At 39.8% G+C, this 16,959-nt stretch overlaps 1 protein-coding gene across 3 annotated transcripts in view; it reads right to left on the reverse strand.

Annotated features, from left to right (window-relative positions):
- Window positions 1–5,062: 5,062 nt before the first annotated feature.
- The window catches only part of WT1 (WT1 transcription factor), a 47,328-nt gene continuing 35,431 nt past the window's right edge, over window positions 5,063–16,959 (reverse strand). For 2 of the 3 annotated variants that reach the window (XM_034769915.1, XM_034769917.1), the window contains 3 exons: window positions 10,843–10,932; window positions 9,286–9,378; window positions 5,063–5,748 (listed from right to left, as the gene is read on the reverse strand). In XM_034769915.1, coding sequence (XP_034625806.1) covers window positions 5,627–5,748; window positions 9,286–9,378; window positions 10,843–10,932 — 305 coding nt within the window. In that variant the 3' untranslated portion in view covers window positions 5,063–5,626. The remainder of the gene's footprint in view (window positions 5,749–9,285; window positions 9,379–10,842; window positions 10,933–16,959) is intronic. The other variant, XM_034769916.1, reaches the window with a different exon arrangement.

Here is a 16,959-nt window from a genome sequence, read left to right on the forward strand (position 1 = left end):
AGGCCCTTTTATTTAATTAATTTATTTATTTTTGGTCTTCTATTTTGGAGGCGTAAGTTACCATTTCTGTTTTGGTCAAATTTCAATTCCAAATTCCAATATTTGGTAAAATTCCAATACTGCATTCTGCTTAACTAAATGTACTTACCCATATCAACTGGATGTGCTATTCCTGATGTAAACCATTTTAGAGTGCTGCTGTGTCTGAGAGACTGCTGCTGCCCTTAATGATCAGTCCATTAATACCAGGCTTAACCATGCCTCCACTTGCGTCAACGGGAGTTTTGCCATCATTTCTAGTGGGAGCAGGTTCAAGCTCTGTTTACAATGTGGTTTGGGACCCTTTGGGTTGAATGATGTGATGAAGATGATAATCTTATATAAAGATGTATTTCCTTGTACTTTGAAACATGTAATGGGCATCTTCTAGTTCATAGTGCTCTTTCCTGTCCTACAGACATTCTTAGTCTTTTAAGAAAAGTTGACAGAAATACCCTCTTTTTTTATTTTAGCATATCAGCTCCCCACATCATGGACTAAGAAGCTAACAAAGACCCAGTTACATGGGTAGAAATTCTTCACCAAGTCTGTGCTTTCATGCTAACTTCTTGTAGTGAGTCTGCCATAAGCATCGCATTAACGAGGCAGCAGCCCTGCTCGTTATTGCTGTCTGCAGATAGCATACAAATTCCTGTCTGTCAGACTCATCTTCCGTTCAAACCATTCTGGCATTTTACCTTCAGTCTTCACATTTTTTGACATGTATGTGAGGCTCTTCCAGAGGTCCGATAGCCTTCTCAGCTACTTTACAGAACTCCTGCAACTCACAGGCGAACTATGAATTATAGCGCCACTTGGCCCACGAAGCCTGTCCTCCAAGTTTATCTCAATTCTTCCCCCTGTTTTGTCACCGTATCCTTCAATCCCCTCTCTCCCCATAAAAGTGTCTTGCTGTCTCTTAAACTCACTTTCCCATTTGCTTCTTTGACCTCACTTGGCAACTTATCCTTGTATTTATTATTTGGGGTGGAATAGTTCTGGCTGCATTCCTGGTTTTCCTCTTAATTGCCTAATTTTTAGATGGTCTCATTGTGGGTGGGATTTTTCTTAATTTTATTATTTACTCATCACTATTGTGACCAGTTCCATATTATCAAACTCCATCCCACTTCTAACTTCTTTCACATCTTCTATCTTGAAAAGATTTTTTTTTTTAATATAAAAGTCAATCCCCTGGGTCTTGAGATATATATATATATATATATATATATATACACACACACACACACACAGGGCCAGATTCTCTGACCCACTAATGCCATTTTGCACTGCATAAGCAGTGCAAAGTTGCCTTAAGCGAGCAGGAGATGACCAGTGGAGAATTCCCACTGTGCAGATCTCCCCACAAGTAGAACGCTGGTGGAGTCAGCTTCACCACATCCTGAGCCAGCTGCTTCTCCCTCCTCTGCCCCCCCATGACCCGTGACGGGGCAGGCATGGTCAGGATAGGGAGGAGTGAACTACTCCCAATCCTCCACTGGCAATTTCTCTGAGGGTTGTCCTTGTGCAGCCCTAATTTGTACCAGGCTCAGGCAGCCCTGAATCTGGGAGTTGCAACCAGTTCCTGGGTGCCCCTGCTCCACCCTGTCCATGTGCAGCTTGACTAGCCTGTTGAACGAGAGTCTAATATGTTTGACCCAGCCCAGCAGCCCTCTTTGACACACTCACATTGGTTCCTGTTTGAAAGGCAATATGCTGAATGTAGTTGGCAAGATGAGGTTTAACCAGTGCCTATTTAGGAGGAAAAAACCTTTGTTCAAAGTACAGACCTATATCTCCAGGCCCCAGTTGTCTTTTTAAGGCTGGTTGGTAGAGGAATGAAGTCAGTTCTATTGGCATCCTGAAACAGATAGAGATGATTTTAGGGCCATCTAAAAATACACACACCTTTACCTGGCCCAAAGTGAGACATGCTATAAACTCATTCCTCACTACTGTCTCTTCTCAGATGGATGTAACTATGACTATAGGCTAGATTATTCAGAATAATACTCTAGTCCCAGCAAAATGAAAACTTCTTTATATCTCATCTTGATTTACCATAGTCCATAGCCTGAAAGAATAAGATGCTACCCAAAAATATGATAGTGTGATTAAATACAGGATATTTTAAGTTACTTCTTGTCAAAAAAGAAAGGCACATTTAGCTGTATTCAGCTGTCTTCAAAAAAGATTTAAGTGATCCCCTGGATCTCAGCAAATTAAATAAGAAATAGGAGAGACTAGGCTGTTTACCACTACTATCTGTATAGATTTTGCATCATAATGCTACCAAATAAATGGAATGGCAGTGAATTGTGAATCCATTTTATGTAAGGGAAATATTACCTCACCCACCTTGTCTCTCTCCAATATCCTGGGACCAACATGGCTACAACAACACTGCATACCTTATGTAAGTAACACGCTACTATATGGTGGATGGCTACTTTTTCTTCCAGGAGTTACTGAAACTACATAGCAGGAATGCTCAGCTGAGCACAGTAAAATATATAGAAAATGGTCAACATAATACAATTCACTATTCTCAGTTTAAGAACACAAGGCAGAGGCATACAAGATTTTCTTAATTGTTGCACTGACAACTTTTCCAGAGACCTCAGGCCACATATAACATGCCTAAAATATAGACTACAGCCTCCCTGCTGCCCATCTTTCCTATAGACCCACATAGTTTCTGTGTGGCTCAAGAGGAAGCACTGCATGCTTTAAGAAGTAATGTTTGTGGACTACATTTGTACAATTCAATTAGTAAAGCACCTCAATAAAAAGAGTACATGTCTGATATAATCTTTAGAACAAGAATGAGATAACAAGAGGAAAGGACATAAAAGTCCTCTTTTGACAAAGACTGTAAGAAGACTAGAAATAAAAAATAGTACAGAATTTAAACACTATTCTCATCGCAGTCTGAATGTTGTGGGTATGGTGAACGTCATAGTTACTGTACCAAGGGGCACTTTCATAGAAAAAGTGGATACAGTCAAAACACAAAGGAACAGATATTCAGCCCCCCCCCCCATCAACTCAGCCTTCATTTTTTGCTTATGCAGTTGTGTATCCTTCTATTATTATTTGCCCTGCAATTCACTACAGGAGGAAAGCTGTGGACACACCTCTTTGCTGGACACTGAAAGTCTGGGCCATGTTGTACTGTAGTTTTGGTTACATTTCAGGGATATAGTTTTATTTATGTTTGACTAATGCAGGCATAACTTGAGGTTGGATTTTTTGTTTTATTTATAGTATAAACACATCTGGCAGATCTCTCTTTTGGGTGCAGACTAAAAAACAACCTGTTTTGTAGTCAGAGAACGCTACTGGGTAAATCAGAGAACATTCTTTCTAAAGCTAAATGTTGCCACAGGATAAGGCGGGGCTGTTTTATTTATTTAATACTGCATAGTTTTACACCCACCATTCGCTCCAAATATTTGATGTTTGCCACACGTTATGGGTTTCTCCAGAGAGATGCGGTCTTTTGGCAGCAAAAGATAAAAACTGACTGATATAAACTAGTCACGGTACCCTAACAGTAATTAACAATGATGCAATATCCACGTGAAAAAGAGAACTTAAAGAATTAACTGTTAAGTTTTCTTGAGGATGCAGCTGCCAAAAGCTTAACCTATCATAGCTAGAGTGCCATTGTGTTGCATTAGAGAGAGAAAAAAATCTTGGAAAGATTAAAAAATAGTTAATGTAAAGGGAAGTAGGATACAATAATTTTACCAGGTCAAAATCTGAGCCTGATGACACCAAATCAGGTTGTATTTATTTACAAAATAAAAATCACACCGGATGACAAAGTAACCATTATTTTTATCCTCATTTTCACACTTCACCTTCTAGAAAAGAATGAGTGTTTTTTTCAACCTGCTCAACTGATTTAGTGCACCACAGTTGTAATTTAAGTCTTACTTGGTATCCAGCCTATGACCTCCTAAGCTAAAAAGGTATTCATGTGAATTACTACATGTGATTCTATAGAAGGTTAATATTTTCTGTTTCAAAGATTTTTTACTAAGCTGTAGTGTTTTCACTCACATTGTGTTGGTCTAATCCACTAACAGACAAACTATTGTAAGAAAAAAAAAAAAAAAGGATTGAAGCAACTGTTTTATAACATATGAAACCTGATACTGTTTTCTGTTGCCAGTACAATTCCCCAGTGAGATGGATAAATTGTGGTCAAGACCTGGACAGGTTAACTAGTGGTCATCAATGCTGGTGGTACCTTTATATACAAAAAATTGAAACTATTGGACATGGCATGTGAAATCTAATACCAGCCATGAAACAAGACAGCTGTTGGACTCTCGTTTTTTTTTTCCTCTTTGAAGGGGCTTTAATTGAAAGCTTGGTGAAAAATGCAGGTTACATTCTTAGTGTTATCAATAATTTGTAACAGCAACAACATCAGAACAGTGATGCATCTAATATTTATACACTTTCTAATTTTAGTTGTCTAAGAGCAATACATTATCAGATATATATATATATATATATATACACACACACACACACAATTTCAAGCAATTAATAGGAAATAATAAACCCCTCCTCCCAAAACCCTGAAATAATATTTCCTCACACTAATGTCTCTTTTCACATATACTTGACGAAGAGTCTTTTTAAGTTACTTATCTTAAGAGTAATCTGTTAATGGAGATCCTGGACCAGCCCCATTTAAGTTCAGTTTTAAGTTTATACAACTTGCTAACCACATAACCAGTGTGGTTTACATTGTAAACAAATCCCAAATGTCTACAATGACTAGAATCCGTTTGGGGTAAGAAGATGCTCTGTGCATCTCATGATGGAATAAATTTAAACTAGTACAAAAAAGTGATTTAAACAGAGAAAATACAGTTTTGGGGGTCAATGCTATAATGTTAAAAGCAAGTTAACTTAATTGTAAGATTCTCATTTTCTGCACAAAGTAGTACTGCTTCATCTAACTTTAGCTGCTCTAGAAACTGTAGGGTTTTTTTAAAGTTGATTTTTGAAATTCAAATCAGACCTTACATTTTAAAAAATTGCCCTTAGGCAGTAAAGTACAAAGCTTACCAGAAATGTCTCAGGTGGTTTTTTGGAGTGTGTGGTTGTATTAGAATTTGGAAACCTAACCATATGCACATATGCAGTAAGCATAGAGCTTACCTTAGCAGACATGCACACATGCCCTACACATGGTTTGACTGAATAAGGTGCAATGAATTTGCACCTGGAAAAGTTCAAGTAGAAATAAAAATTGAAAGCTTTTTAGAGAAAAAAACATCAAAAGTAACTATAGTTCATAGTAATATTTTAACTGTAACAGTCTTTGTAATTCCATAACAATGTTACAAAAAACAAAAAACAAAAAAACCACTTAACATTGAATGGGAATTTTTTTTAAGTCCAAATGGATGACAAAACTGAACAGAATCCTACGGTTTAGTTAACTTGTCTCAACTGGGTAGTGAAGACAGCCGTAGCTTTCCTAAAGAGGTGGTCAAGGATGATGGAAAAGTTTGCAGTAGTTCACAATGTCCCATCTGGTTTATTCATTTGTTTGAATTGTCTAAAGGGCCAACTGAAGTTTAGTCATGTTCCTCTGGTGCATGTTGTGATGACGGACTAATTCATCGGATCTGGCAAATTTTTTTTGACAGCTGGGCCATCTACAGCTGAATGGTTTTTCACCTGTTAACAAAAACACCCCATTGTTTAACTGGCATAGAGATGGATTGAAACATTTATCATTTATTTTGTTTCTTTATAACTCCTTTCAATAGGATACTAACTATGGGCCCAGATCTATAAGGTACTGAATGCCCTCAACTCCCATTCACTTCAATGCTCAGTGCTTTGCAAGACCAGGCCCTAAATGAGGGCATTTCTCACTCAACCCATGTTTTAAAGATGTCCTTTTAAGATTAAGCTGAACATTTGCAACAGCACATTCCTGAAGGAAGCACATAGGCCCGGCACACCAGTGGTTATTCTTTAAAGCCTGATCCAATGCCCATGGAAGTCAGTCATTTCCAGTGACTTCAATAGGCTCTATCAAGCCATCTCAGTGAAGACCTAATGAGTTGGGTAAGAAGAGGTCTATGGACTTAGCCTCAGGCTTGGCGAGCTGGTTCAAAAAATTCCTCCCTGCTCTCCAAGTCAAGCAGACCTCACATATCCCACTGAGAAGAAAGAATGGGAAATTATTGGAGGCCCAGAATGCTCCATATTTTCTTAGCACTCCCCTAAGTAAATCAATAATCAAAAAAAAAAAAAAAAACAGACCCCAAATAGAAAAATATCCTTTCTGCACTTTTAGCAATTCTTCAATTTACCACAGCATGCAAATGCAGTAGCAAGTCACATTTTTGATAGCGCAGGAGTGCTGGAGGAATGTCCTCAGCAGCTCAGAGCAGGGCGTAGGTCAGAACAGAATTGGAAATTTTATTCTTCTAGATTTGTATCATTAGTGGTATAAACTTGGATTTTCTATTTGTTTGTTTGTCTTTCTAAGTACGTACAGGTCTGTTTCTGGAGCCTGAAGTCATCTATGCTGGGCTGGCTAGAGGTTCAGCATTCTCCAATTCAATACATTCTGGGGTTGGCATGAGCTTTCCTAACTACCACTACCCCACCCACCTCCATGGCTCACTTTTTGTGCAGATCATTTCAAAACTTCCAGATTCACACTCAGGGAAAGTTTGGATTGTGGTGAAGTTTTGTTTGTGTGGGGTTTTTTGTTTGTTTGTTTGTTTTTTTGCAAAAAAAAAAATCAGTGAAACAGATACATCAAGAGGTTTTGAAGTCTAATTAGCTTAAAAATACTTTGACAACCTCTGATTATTACAGAAAGGTATCAAATGGTTTAGAACAGAGATGAACTTGTCAGAATGACTAATAAAATCATAAACTTATATAAGTGAGCGTCACTCCGTCAGTTCTCAGCAGCACTGGCCAAATCATCCTCATTGATGTGAATTAATCATTATGGGCTAGATTGTAGCTTTGCCACAAACCCTGCGTAAAAGAAGCATGTAATTGTGCTGCCTCAGAAACAAATCTGCTTCTCCTCTTGCTTCAGTCCTATACTGGGTGCAGATTACTTTCCCTTCCATGCTGGATCAGCTGCACTATCCTGCACCCTGGGGAGACAGTCAAAGCTCTGCCCACTCCTGCCTGCCTGCTCAGGAGGAGGACTAGCAGTCATGTGGGGAAATACAGGAAGCAAGGTGGCGCTTCCTTACTCCCCTATGCAGGTATTACAGGCTGTCTTCCCTGCTTTTTAGGGTCAGATGGCTAACTCAATTTAGCTACCTCACCATAAAATCCCTGGGGAGACAAGGCACTGTAATTTCTGCCTTGATGTAGCTAGTCAAGGTCAACTCCAAGTGGGTGCTATAGTACGGACCTCAGCTAGCTACATGAAGGAATAAACTACCTGTGCACCTGAGCTCGGTTGATGTAGATCCCTGGGGAGACATCTTGAGTTATCTATCTTACTGGAAAAACACACCTTTTTTGGTAGTAAAGACACAGGTCCAGCTCACATTGTGGCTAGAAGATGGTAAGGCCCCAGGCTCTAGTCTTTGCTTGAGTCATGTGACTCTTAGTCTCTCACTCAGGCACAGAACAGAGTTTGTGGCCTTGTCTTCCCTGGGGGCGGCGGGGGGGGGGAATAATGGAGATATCCTATCTCCGAGAACTGAAAGGGACCCCGAAAGGTTATTGAGCCCAGCCCCCTGCCTTCACTAGCAGGACCAAGTACTGATTTTGCCCCAGATCCCTAAGTGGCCCCCTCAAGGATTGAACTCACAACCCTGGGTTTAGCAGGCCAATGCTCAAACCACTGGTTATCCCTTCCCCCAAAAGGTATTTTCTTAACTTAAGTTAGCTAACATGAGGTAAAATCCTAGTGAAAATAGGCAGTTTGTAGTTTTCACATGTTGACAGGTTGAGATAAAACCTACGCTTTCCCATGGTTTAACTCAATCTACTAATTTGTGTGAAAACTACACACTGCCTTGTCTTCACTAGGTATTTCCCTCATTTTAAGTCATGTTAACTATGAATACACCGTTTTTCCCTAGAGAAGATGCACCCAATTTCAGGCCAAATTCACACTGTAACAGTGGGCATACACCAGGGATTAAAACTGTGCCCTTTACCATTTGCAGACAATAAAACTGTAGATAATGAAAGACACAGCACATTGTCTTAAGCTTTCTTTTGGATGCAGCCTGGAAAGTGCCAGTATTCTACAGGCAAATAGTTCTGATTTTTGTAAAAAAAAATTTTAAATCTTAAATATTAAAATTTTGTGGGAGGGAAAGGAAGAGAAAAAGTCCTTATCTTAGTTGGGAGAGTAGGACTTTCTACAAGTCCTTGTCTTGCAGTGTGGAGGCATGTTTCAAAGCTGGAGACCATTATGAATAGCACTAAGGTATCTAATAATATTGAACTCTAGAAAGGCAGTTTATTAGCAAGATATGCTGATTTTCATATAATAAGTTAGTAGATCAAATTGTTCAGCTAAGAATGGTGCAAAAATAATTCTAAAATTACTCCCAGAACATGAGGTTCCAGTTAAAATGCTATGGAAAGGATCTATTGTAATTTCATTGTTATGTTTCCTCACATGTTCCTTGGACATTTTGGCATGTTTTTACTTTAGATTTTGTGCGTGTGGCTGTTTAGCATTGGCGAAAGCTGCTGTCTTTATCCTCAGGAGAGATTACAGTGATGCCAGCTTCCCCAAGATACCTTACATTAGGCTTCCACCCTGACCTAGAGGGGCCGTGAGTAGAAATGAGAGGATCCTTTAACTCCACAGCCCCTCTGCTGAGGCTGGCACTAAATGGCCTCTTTGTGGGGGTGATAGTTTATGCACAGTGGATGTTTGAGGGCTGAGATCACTAAAGCCATTTCACAAAAGCTGACAAAATACATTATGCCAAACTGATATGTCCTAAAAGCACCAAGTACCCAGGAGCAACATTTTCCAAAGCACCTATGTAACACAGGAGCCTAAGTCCTATTTTGAAAAGTGATTTAGGCATCTAGGAGCCAAGTCGCACTGAAAGTCAATGGGACTCGGGCTCCTAAGTCACTTGGGCACTTTTGAAAATGTTAGCCCAGGTTCGAAGACTCCCGCTAAACATTTAAATCACAGTAAAATTTATTTAGTTTAAATAAATAATGAAATATAAATGTGAAGAAAAGTTTACGCACTTGTTTTACCTGTATGAGTCCTGGTATGAGTCTTCAGATGATCAGATCTGGAGAACTTTCTCTGACAGGTTTTACACTGGAAGGGTTTCACACCTAAACAGATAAAACAAATCTATTCCTGTATTTCAACAACTTTTGGGAAGGATCAGGGAGATCAATTATTTCTGAATTATCATAATACTGGAATTTTTTTTTAATAGTTCCTGTAACTACTCCTCCCCAGCTGCCCGCCTACGTGTCTCAAAGATCATTAATCAGGCTTCTGCACAACTTACCCTTTCATAACCCTATCTTTCTCCTGCAGACCAGTTAACACTTTGAGGTATAAAGCATCCCAGCTGCAGCCAGTGTAAGCAAGCACTACTCATAAGATTCAAAATATGAAAAGTCATGATCAAGAAAAGCTCTACAAAGTTATTAATTTGTTGGTTCCTATGGTTTGGTACCTCTGGCATTCCACTTCAAGCTTTGTGTATTTGGATTCAATTTGGTAAAACCAGATTGAAAAAAAATTCCACCTGACAAGTTTTATTAAACTATATTGTACATGGTTTCTTAAGGATTTGTTCAATCCAGAAGACCTACCATGAGATTGTCAAAAGTGTATATATTGGGGGGGAAATTAAGTGAAGCCATATAACAGTCTCAAAAACGTCCTTCCTCACCCCCAAAAGAGCCACCACTGAGCATTCTGATTAAAGGTTTGCAAGACCCAAAGAAAGTTTACATGAACTACTAGTTTTCATGTTTAAACCGAAAGATTCCTATCGTTTCAGGTTTCATCATAGAAAGTTTCACACAGCTGAAGGCCATCATAATTCTCCTATTACCTCTTAAGGGCCAAACTGTCTTCCTTAGGATAAAAACTGAACAGACTTTGCATAAGGAACCTTGTAATATTCCGCAATCCAGAGTCAGGCCACAGAGCCAATTATAATTGCTACAACATTCTCCACCCTGTAGTCAAGGAGTGTTACATGCTTCCTGCGCAGAGTTTTTGGCCAGTGTAGCCACATGCTTAATGTCAATAGGATTTAAGCACATGTTCACAATTAAGCACATGCCTAAGTGTGGGATTGGGATCCAGATGCAGAGCAGTGCTCTGTAGATTGCAGTGGGTGTGGTGTACACTTCATCATCTGCTCCTCCTTTCTGCACAGCAAACACATGGTAGTGCCACTGCCTTTTGAGCCTCACACACGGGTGAGTGCAGGTTTTCCCCTTACATATTTAAATCATAAGCATCACTGCAGTATTAACTGAATTAATTGTTTTTAAATTATTACTTTTATCAGATTACTAGTAGATGGTTTTATTTTGTTTAATCATTCCTTGTTCAAAAGAGAGAATATTTCCCACCCCATGCACGTCACTCCAGAGAGCAGAATGTTTCATTTCAAGAGTTTTGTTACAAGTTTGCAGAATCCAAAAGTTCAATTATTGAGGCATAAATTTGTGATTCTGAAATGCTAGTAAAAAATCATCATCCTGGAGTCCAACTAAGGATGAATCTTCCTGCTAAGAACGTTAGAGAGGAGAGAGCTACAGCCAACAAACCTGTGTGTCGTCTTTGGTGTCGTTTGAGTTGGTCTGAACGAGAGAACCTTCGCTCACAGTCCTTAAAGTCGCATTGATACGGTTTCTCACCTTAAGAGGGCAAAGGTTTCATTAGAAAGGTATTGCTGAATTCGAAAACATGTCAGCTTCATGTTTAAGGAGTCTCTTCATTTATAAAATGTGCTATACTAAAAGGCTAGGGCTTCTTCTCACATATTTTTAAAAGTTAATGGGCCAGATTCTCAGCTGATTCAAATTAATATAGCTTGAAGTCAATGGAGCTATGCAGATTTTCACCAGCTGAGGATCTAGCACAATTCATTTACCTTAGTTAAATTTGATCTTGAATCAGTTTGTTCTAAAAAGGGGTAAAAAATAGATTAAAATTACAAAAACTGAACCCAATTTGCATGAACATTTATTCCAATATTTGACATTATTCTATTATTTGACAGTAAAAACAGCAATGTGTCTTTTCCCCCCAAAGACCATATTCCAACCCCTTCTACAATTTTCACAAGGAAGTAATTTACACAGGTGAAAGATTTATAAATTGCTGTAAACTGGATTTGAAGGGGGGAAAAAAAATCAAACCCAAAACATTAAGATTGGTAAATTTTTATCTGGTGTAAGTGTGTAAAAATAATTGGCAACATTCAATCCTGGAATAAAGCACATTTCTCCCCCAAAATGCCTATTCCTTCACTTCCCTTAAGCACCATGAAAAGCAGTATTTCACATGCACACTCCCTCACACAAGTCTATGAAATCTTTGAGAGCCTCATACAAAAATTATCTAAACTTTTCCTATGTGTTTTGTACATCTCTACTCAGAACCCTAGAACTCAGCCTGCCTGGGACCAAAGGTGATATGCTGGCCTTAAAAATAAAATAATTAATAATAATAATGTCTCACATTCATACAGCACCTTTCATCATAAAGAGCTTGACAAATCATCTAAGCATATAAACATAATAAAAATGCAGCCATTTCAGGAGAGGAGAGTGGAAACAAATTGGAATACAGCACACTGTGGAATAGTGGGGTGACTTAAAATTTTGACCAGCACAGAAGGGCTAACAATCTTACTGACATAGGATTTTTAAAGCCTGATTCTCATTTACACTAAGACCTTTTTACACCACTCTGGCATGCTAAAAGGGCATAAAATACATACATTATATTTACACCCACTATAAGGCCCTTTTACAATGCCAGAATGGAGCCCTTTAATGTGTATGCAGAGCAGAAGGACTCTGGTTTTTAAATACTTCATATGAAAGTTCTACACACAGTAAACTGCATGGAACTTGGTTTTTTCTGCTTTGGAAGGGTGAGGTGTACAACCAGGGCCGGTGCTATCATTAAGGCAAACTAGGCCGTTGCCTAGGGCGCCAAGATTTGGGGGCACCAAAAAGCGGTGCCCCCAATTTTTTTTTTTTTACAGCGTTCCTAGGCTGGGCTACCGACGGCGCGCTGACACGTGTGGCTCAGACTCCCTCTCCCAGCGCAGCAGCCGCTCCACTTCTCCCGCCTCCCAGGCTTGCAGCGCCAATCAGCTGTTTGGCGCCACAAGCCTGGGAGGGGAGGAGAATTAGAGTGGGGGCGGCGTGCTCGGGGAAGAGGTGGAGCAGAGGTGAGCTGGGGTGGGGAACTGCTGCACGGCTCCCCTGGGGGGAGAGAGCTTCCGCCGGGGGGGGGGGGGCCCCGGAGCGGGGGGGGGGCGGCCGCGGGGCGGGGGGGGGGGGCGCAAGGTGGAAGTTTCGCCTCGGGCGTAAAACTTCCTTGCACCGTCCCTGTGTACAACAAAGACCCAAAATGAAGCCATTAAAGAAAAAAGGAGCTTGAAATGAAGTGGGGTGGATTTTTTAAAAATGTATGAAGTTCCCAAACACCTGAATTTCAAGATTCAGTGTTTGTGGTGTTAGTTTATAATAATAGCAGAGAAATAGGTTTCTGTTAGCCACATTTGAATCTAGAATGAGTGCTGTACATTCTGAGGTGCAGAGGAGGCATATGCTAAGATATTATGTTTATGTTGCATGTGATCTATGAAAGTGAATTGACTCCTTTACAGAGTATATTTGATTGCAATTATAGTGTTAGGACAGTTAGAAATGGTCCATGATTTAAGGGGATATAGCAATTTCTACTTGAAAATATTTATCTTTGTAGCTTCTCCTTATCCTTTTTAAAAATTACAGAGTTAACACATCTCTATCATTTTTGTATTATGAAAATATGATTGGGCTTAAAACATAAATGTGACTCATTCTGGGATGAGTCACATTCTGATCTCAGCAAAACTTTTGCAAATGTTGTGTAACTTTGTTTATATTAACAACGAGGAGTCGGTAGCACCTTAAAGGCTAACAGATTTATTTGGGCATAAGCTTTCATGGGTAAAAACCCACTTCTTCAAATGCATGAAAGCTTATGCCCAAATAAATCTGTTTGTCTTTAAGGTGCCACCGGACTCCTCATTTTTGTGGATACAGACTAACATGGCTACCACTCTGATATTTGTTTATATTAATGAAGATTTACAGGGGTGTAGCAAAGATCAGAATTTTCACCATATTTAACATCTGCATAAAAATCTTTATAACTTCTTGTGGCAGGTACCCAAAAGAGTTTCCTGACTCTTAAACCTAGGCATAACCTATTCCATCTCTGTTTAATTTATTTATGTAAATTATTACGTTTGCCACAAGTGTTTAAAATGGTTCCTTACACTTCGACCACAAGAACTTCCGCAGAAATGCCTACTTCTAGGACACCACTTACTTTCAAGAGATTCAGCCATTTGACAGATTTAAGAGACTGAATGTCAGTGAAACAGAATGCAGTGACAGGATGATTGTCTCCTAATTGCAATATAAACGCAGAAGATATTTAATTAGACATTTGAATAGAACATTGTAACAGTCTTGAAGGCATCCACTTTGAAAACAAAAGGACCTTTATTTTTGTTTTACAAAATGATCTACTCGCCTGAGAACTCTGATGCCTTTTTCAGACTACCTTATCAGCAACCTTCTTCTGCTGGAACCAGAGTTGCTCACTTGCATTCAGATTTGTTTGGACAGAATTGTTATGCAATTTAACCATTAGAAGCCAGTTTGTAGATTAAAGCCATTTAAAAAATAATTAATTAAAAATATTTTTGATTAGAATAAGGAAAACGTCAACCAAAGCACACATGGGGGTCAGCCAATCCAGCAAACTGGCACAAAACAGTGTGTTGAAATTGAGTGTAAAAGGAAAGGGAGTGAGATTTGGAGAGGATCCAGAATTTCTCTCTCTTCCATTCTTCTTGGGCTTCAGCAGGGCCTAATTAAATGGCCACTGAAGTCAGCGGAGATACATATTGACTTCAATACGCATCAGAACAAGCATCTGATTAGGAAAAGTGCACTGGGTGTTCAACACTAAACACTCAGTGGATTCTCTAAACCAGCGGCTCTCAAAACTTTAGCAGCCCAAGGACCTCCATTTTGATTTAAAAATTGTCACGGACCCCCTAAGTCCCTCACTCAGCCTCAGGCCCTGCCCCCACTCCTCCCCTTCCTGGGGGGCCCTACCTCTGCCCCACCTCTTCCCGCTCCCACTCCTCCCTGTCCTTCCCAGCACCTCCTGCACATCGCTGAACAGCTGTTCCCTGGTGTGCAGGAGGAGTTAAGGGAGGGAAGGAAAGGAGTTGATCAGCATGGCCAGCAGACCCCCCCGGAGTGCCCTCATGGACCCCCAGGCATCCACAGACCCCAGTTTGAGAAACACTGCTCTAAACTGCTTAGCAAAAAGCTTGTTTGTGATTTCTTCTTTCCCAGGGCTCATTGGGGGCATCCCGAGTTAGAGCTAAAGCTTCCAGGTTTGAGAGACACTCAAACAACATTTCCCATATGACAAAAACAAAACAGAAAGGAGTTGAAGATCAAACTGCACCTGCCCTTTGCCCTTTCCTTACTCAGTTTTTCGCTATTATTTCCATTTCAGTACTAACAAGAAAAACGTAAAGGCGGACCATAATGCAAGATAAAGTTTTAGACGTGGGGGAATGGAAAGACAGTTCACTATGAAACCATTTCTTCTTTTAAAATTAAAAACTCAAATTGCACTTTAACTTTAGGTTGAAAGCACTGCAAACATAAAACAAATCTGAGCCGGCATGGTTCTGGTTTGCGCTTTTTTTCCCCCCCCCCTCATTGGAGTCTTATATATATGTCAGTGCACTTATTCAAAATGGGCCAAATTACACCAGTGTAAATGGAAGGCAACTTCTTTGAAACCAATGCAGTTACTCCAGATTTAAGCGAGAGCAGAATTTGGACCTACTTTCCTATAAGTGCACAATATTGACCATAATACTTTCATTCAAGTATACTTTTGGTGGAGGAGTTCTGGAATGGGGAGGTGGGCTAGTGCTAAGACTAAAACACGAATTGAGTAGCTGAAGTTTTGCCTTCCACTCAGAGACAGCAAGTTTTACAGAGAAAGAATCTGAGGCAGGTCTATACCCAGTTTTGTGCCAATCTAATTAAATGGGTTTTTATACCGATTCCGTTAAATTGGTGCAACCCCCTTGTGTGGATGCAGTTCAATATCAATACAAAAGTGTTTATACCATTATAACATGTTTCAGTAAACTTTTTCTTACATATTTTTCTTTTGCAGGTAAGCTTTAAAGATAAAGTTTAATGCGTGTTTTTTTTGCACAAGAAACCAGATTGACATGGGGGGATGGATTTGTAACTGTTGGTGATAAAAGAAAAACCTTCTACACTGCACATTATCCCATGAGAATGAATCTTACAAGATCTGCCTTCAAGGAATATTAATAGATGAAAGATGGTCTAGGGCACTGGCCTGGGACTCAGACATGGGTTTGATTCCCCGCTCAACCACAGACCTCACGTGTGATCTTAAACAAGTCACTTAATCTACCCTTAGTTCCCCATTTGTAGAACAGGGATAATATTTCTCTACTTCTCAATGATCTTGGAGGATAAAATCCATTAATGATTGCAAGGTGCCTAGATACCGTGGTGAGGAAGGTCATATAAGTAACTAGATAAAGGAAGGAGACACAGAAGGGATGTCAAGAAGACATACTCCATTCTGAGTGGGTTTTGGTGGCAGTGTTTAATCAATAAGATAGAGTCATTGTGAAATACATCACCTATACTTATCTAGTACTATCAAATTTAAGGTATAGCAAACCCATGTGATACATCCTGGCACCTCAGTATTTACTACAGTGTGGTATCATTCTAAAAGTCTTGATCTGCTAGACAGTAATATCTCGTTGGATTGTATGAACTATTGTCATATGTGAAGTTATGAAGTTTGGCTATGTATGTGTTACAGAAACATGTTCTGAGGTTGAAAACAGCCACAAGCAGCCTTTCAGGTACAACAGTAAAAAGGCCAAACAATGTTAATGGCTGCTTGAGGAAATTCACACAAGCACAAAGATTACCCCAGGAACTGTGTACAATAGAAACCTCTCAGAGATAGCACGACACAATGGGAACTGTTTGACCCAGGCTACAGCAAAAGAGCTTTCCAGCAAGTGGGAGGAAGATATAAAGGGGGACAGTGACATCATGATGGGTCCTCACTCTCCCTACAACAACACACCTGGAAATGCCTGAGGGGCAAGGACTGAACTGTGGGAAGTGATGGTCCCAGGCTAGAGGGATTTTTAGCCTGTATCTGAAAACCTGGGAAAGCCAAGGCAACTTGTGCCTTAAGAATCTGCCAGCCTGTTTATCACTCACGGTGAGAATTTGCTAATTTATATCCTACCTGTCTAGTATGTTAAGCTCAGTTTTGTTTATTTATTAAGGTAATCTGCTTTGATCTGTTTGCTATCACTTATAATCACTTAAAATTGATCTTTTGTAGTTAATAAGCTTGTTTTTGTTTTGTTTAAAACAGTGGGTTTCAAACTTTTTTTCTGGTGACCTAGTTGAAGAAAATTATTGATGCCCATGACCCAACGGATCTGGGGATGAGGGGTTTGGGGTACGGGAGGGGCTCAGGGCTGGGGCAGAGGGTTGGGGTGGGAGGGGGGGTCAGGGCTCTGGGGCAGTACTGGGAATGAAGGGTTTGGG

This window comes from Trachemys scripta, chromosome 4 (assembly GCF_013100865.1).
Source record: "Trachemys scripta elegans isolate TJP31775 chromosome 4, CAS_Tse_1.0, whole genome shotgun sequence".
NCBI classification, from domain to species: Eukaryota; Metazoa; Chordata; order Testudines; family Emydidae; genus Trachemys; species Trachemys scripta.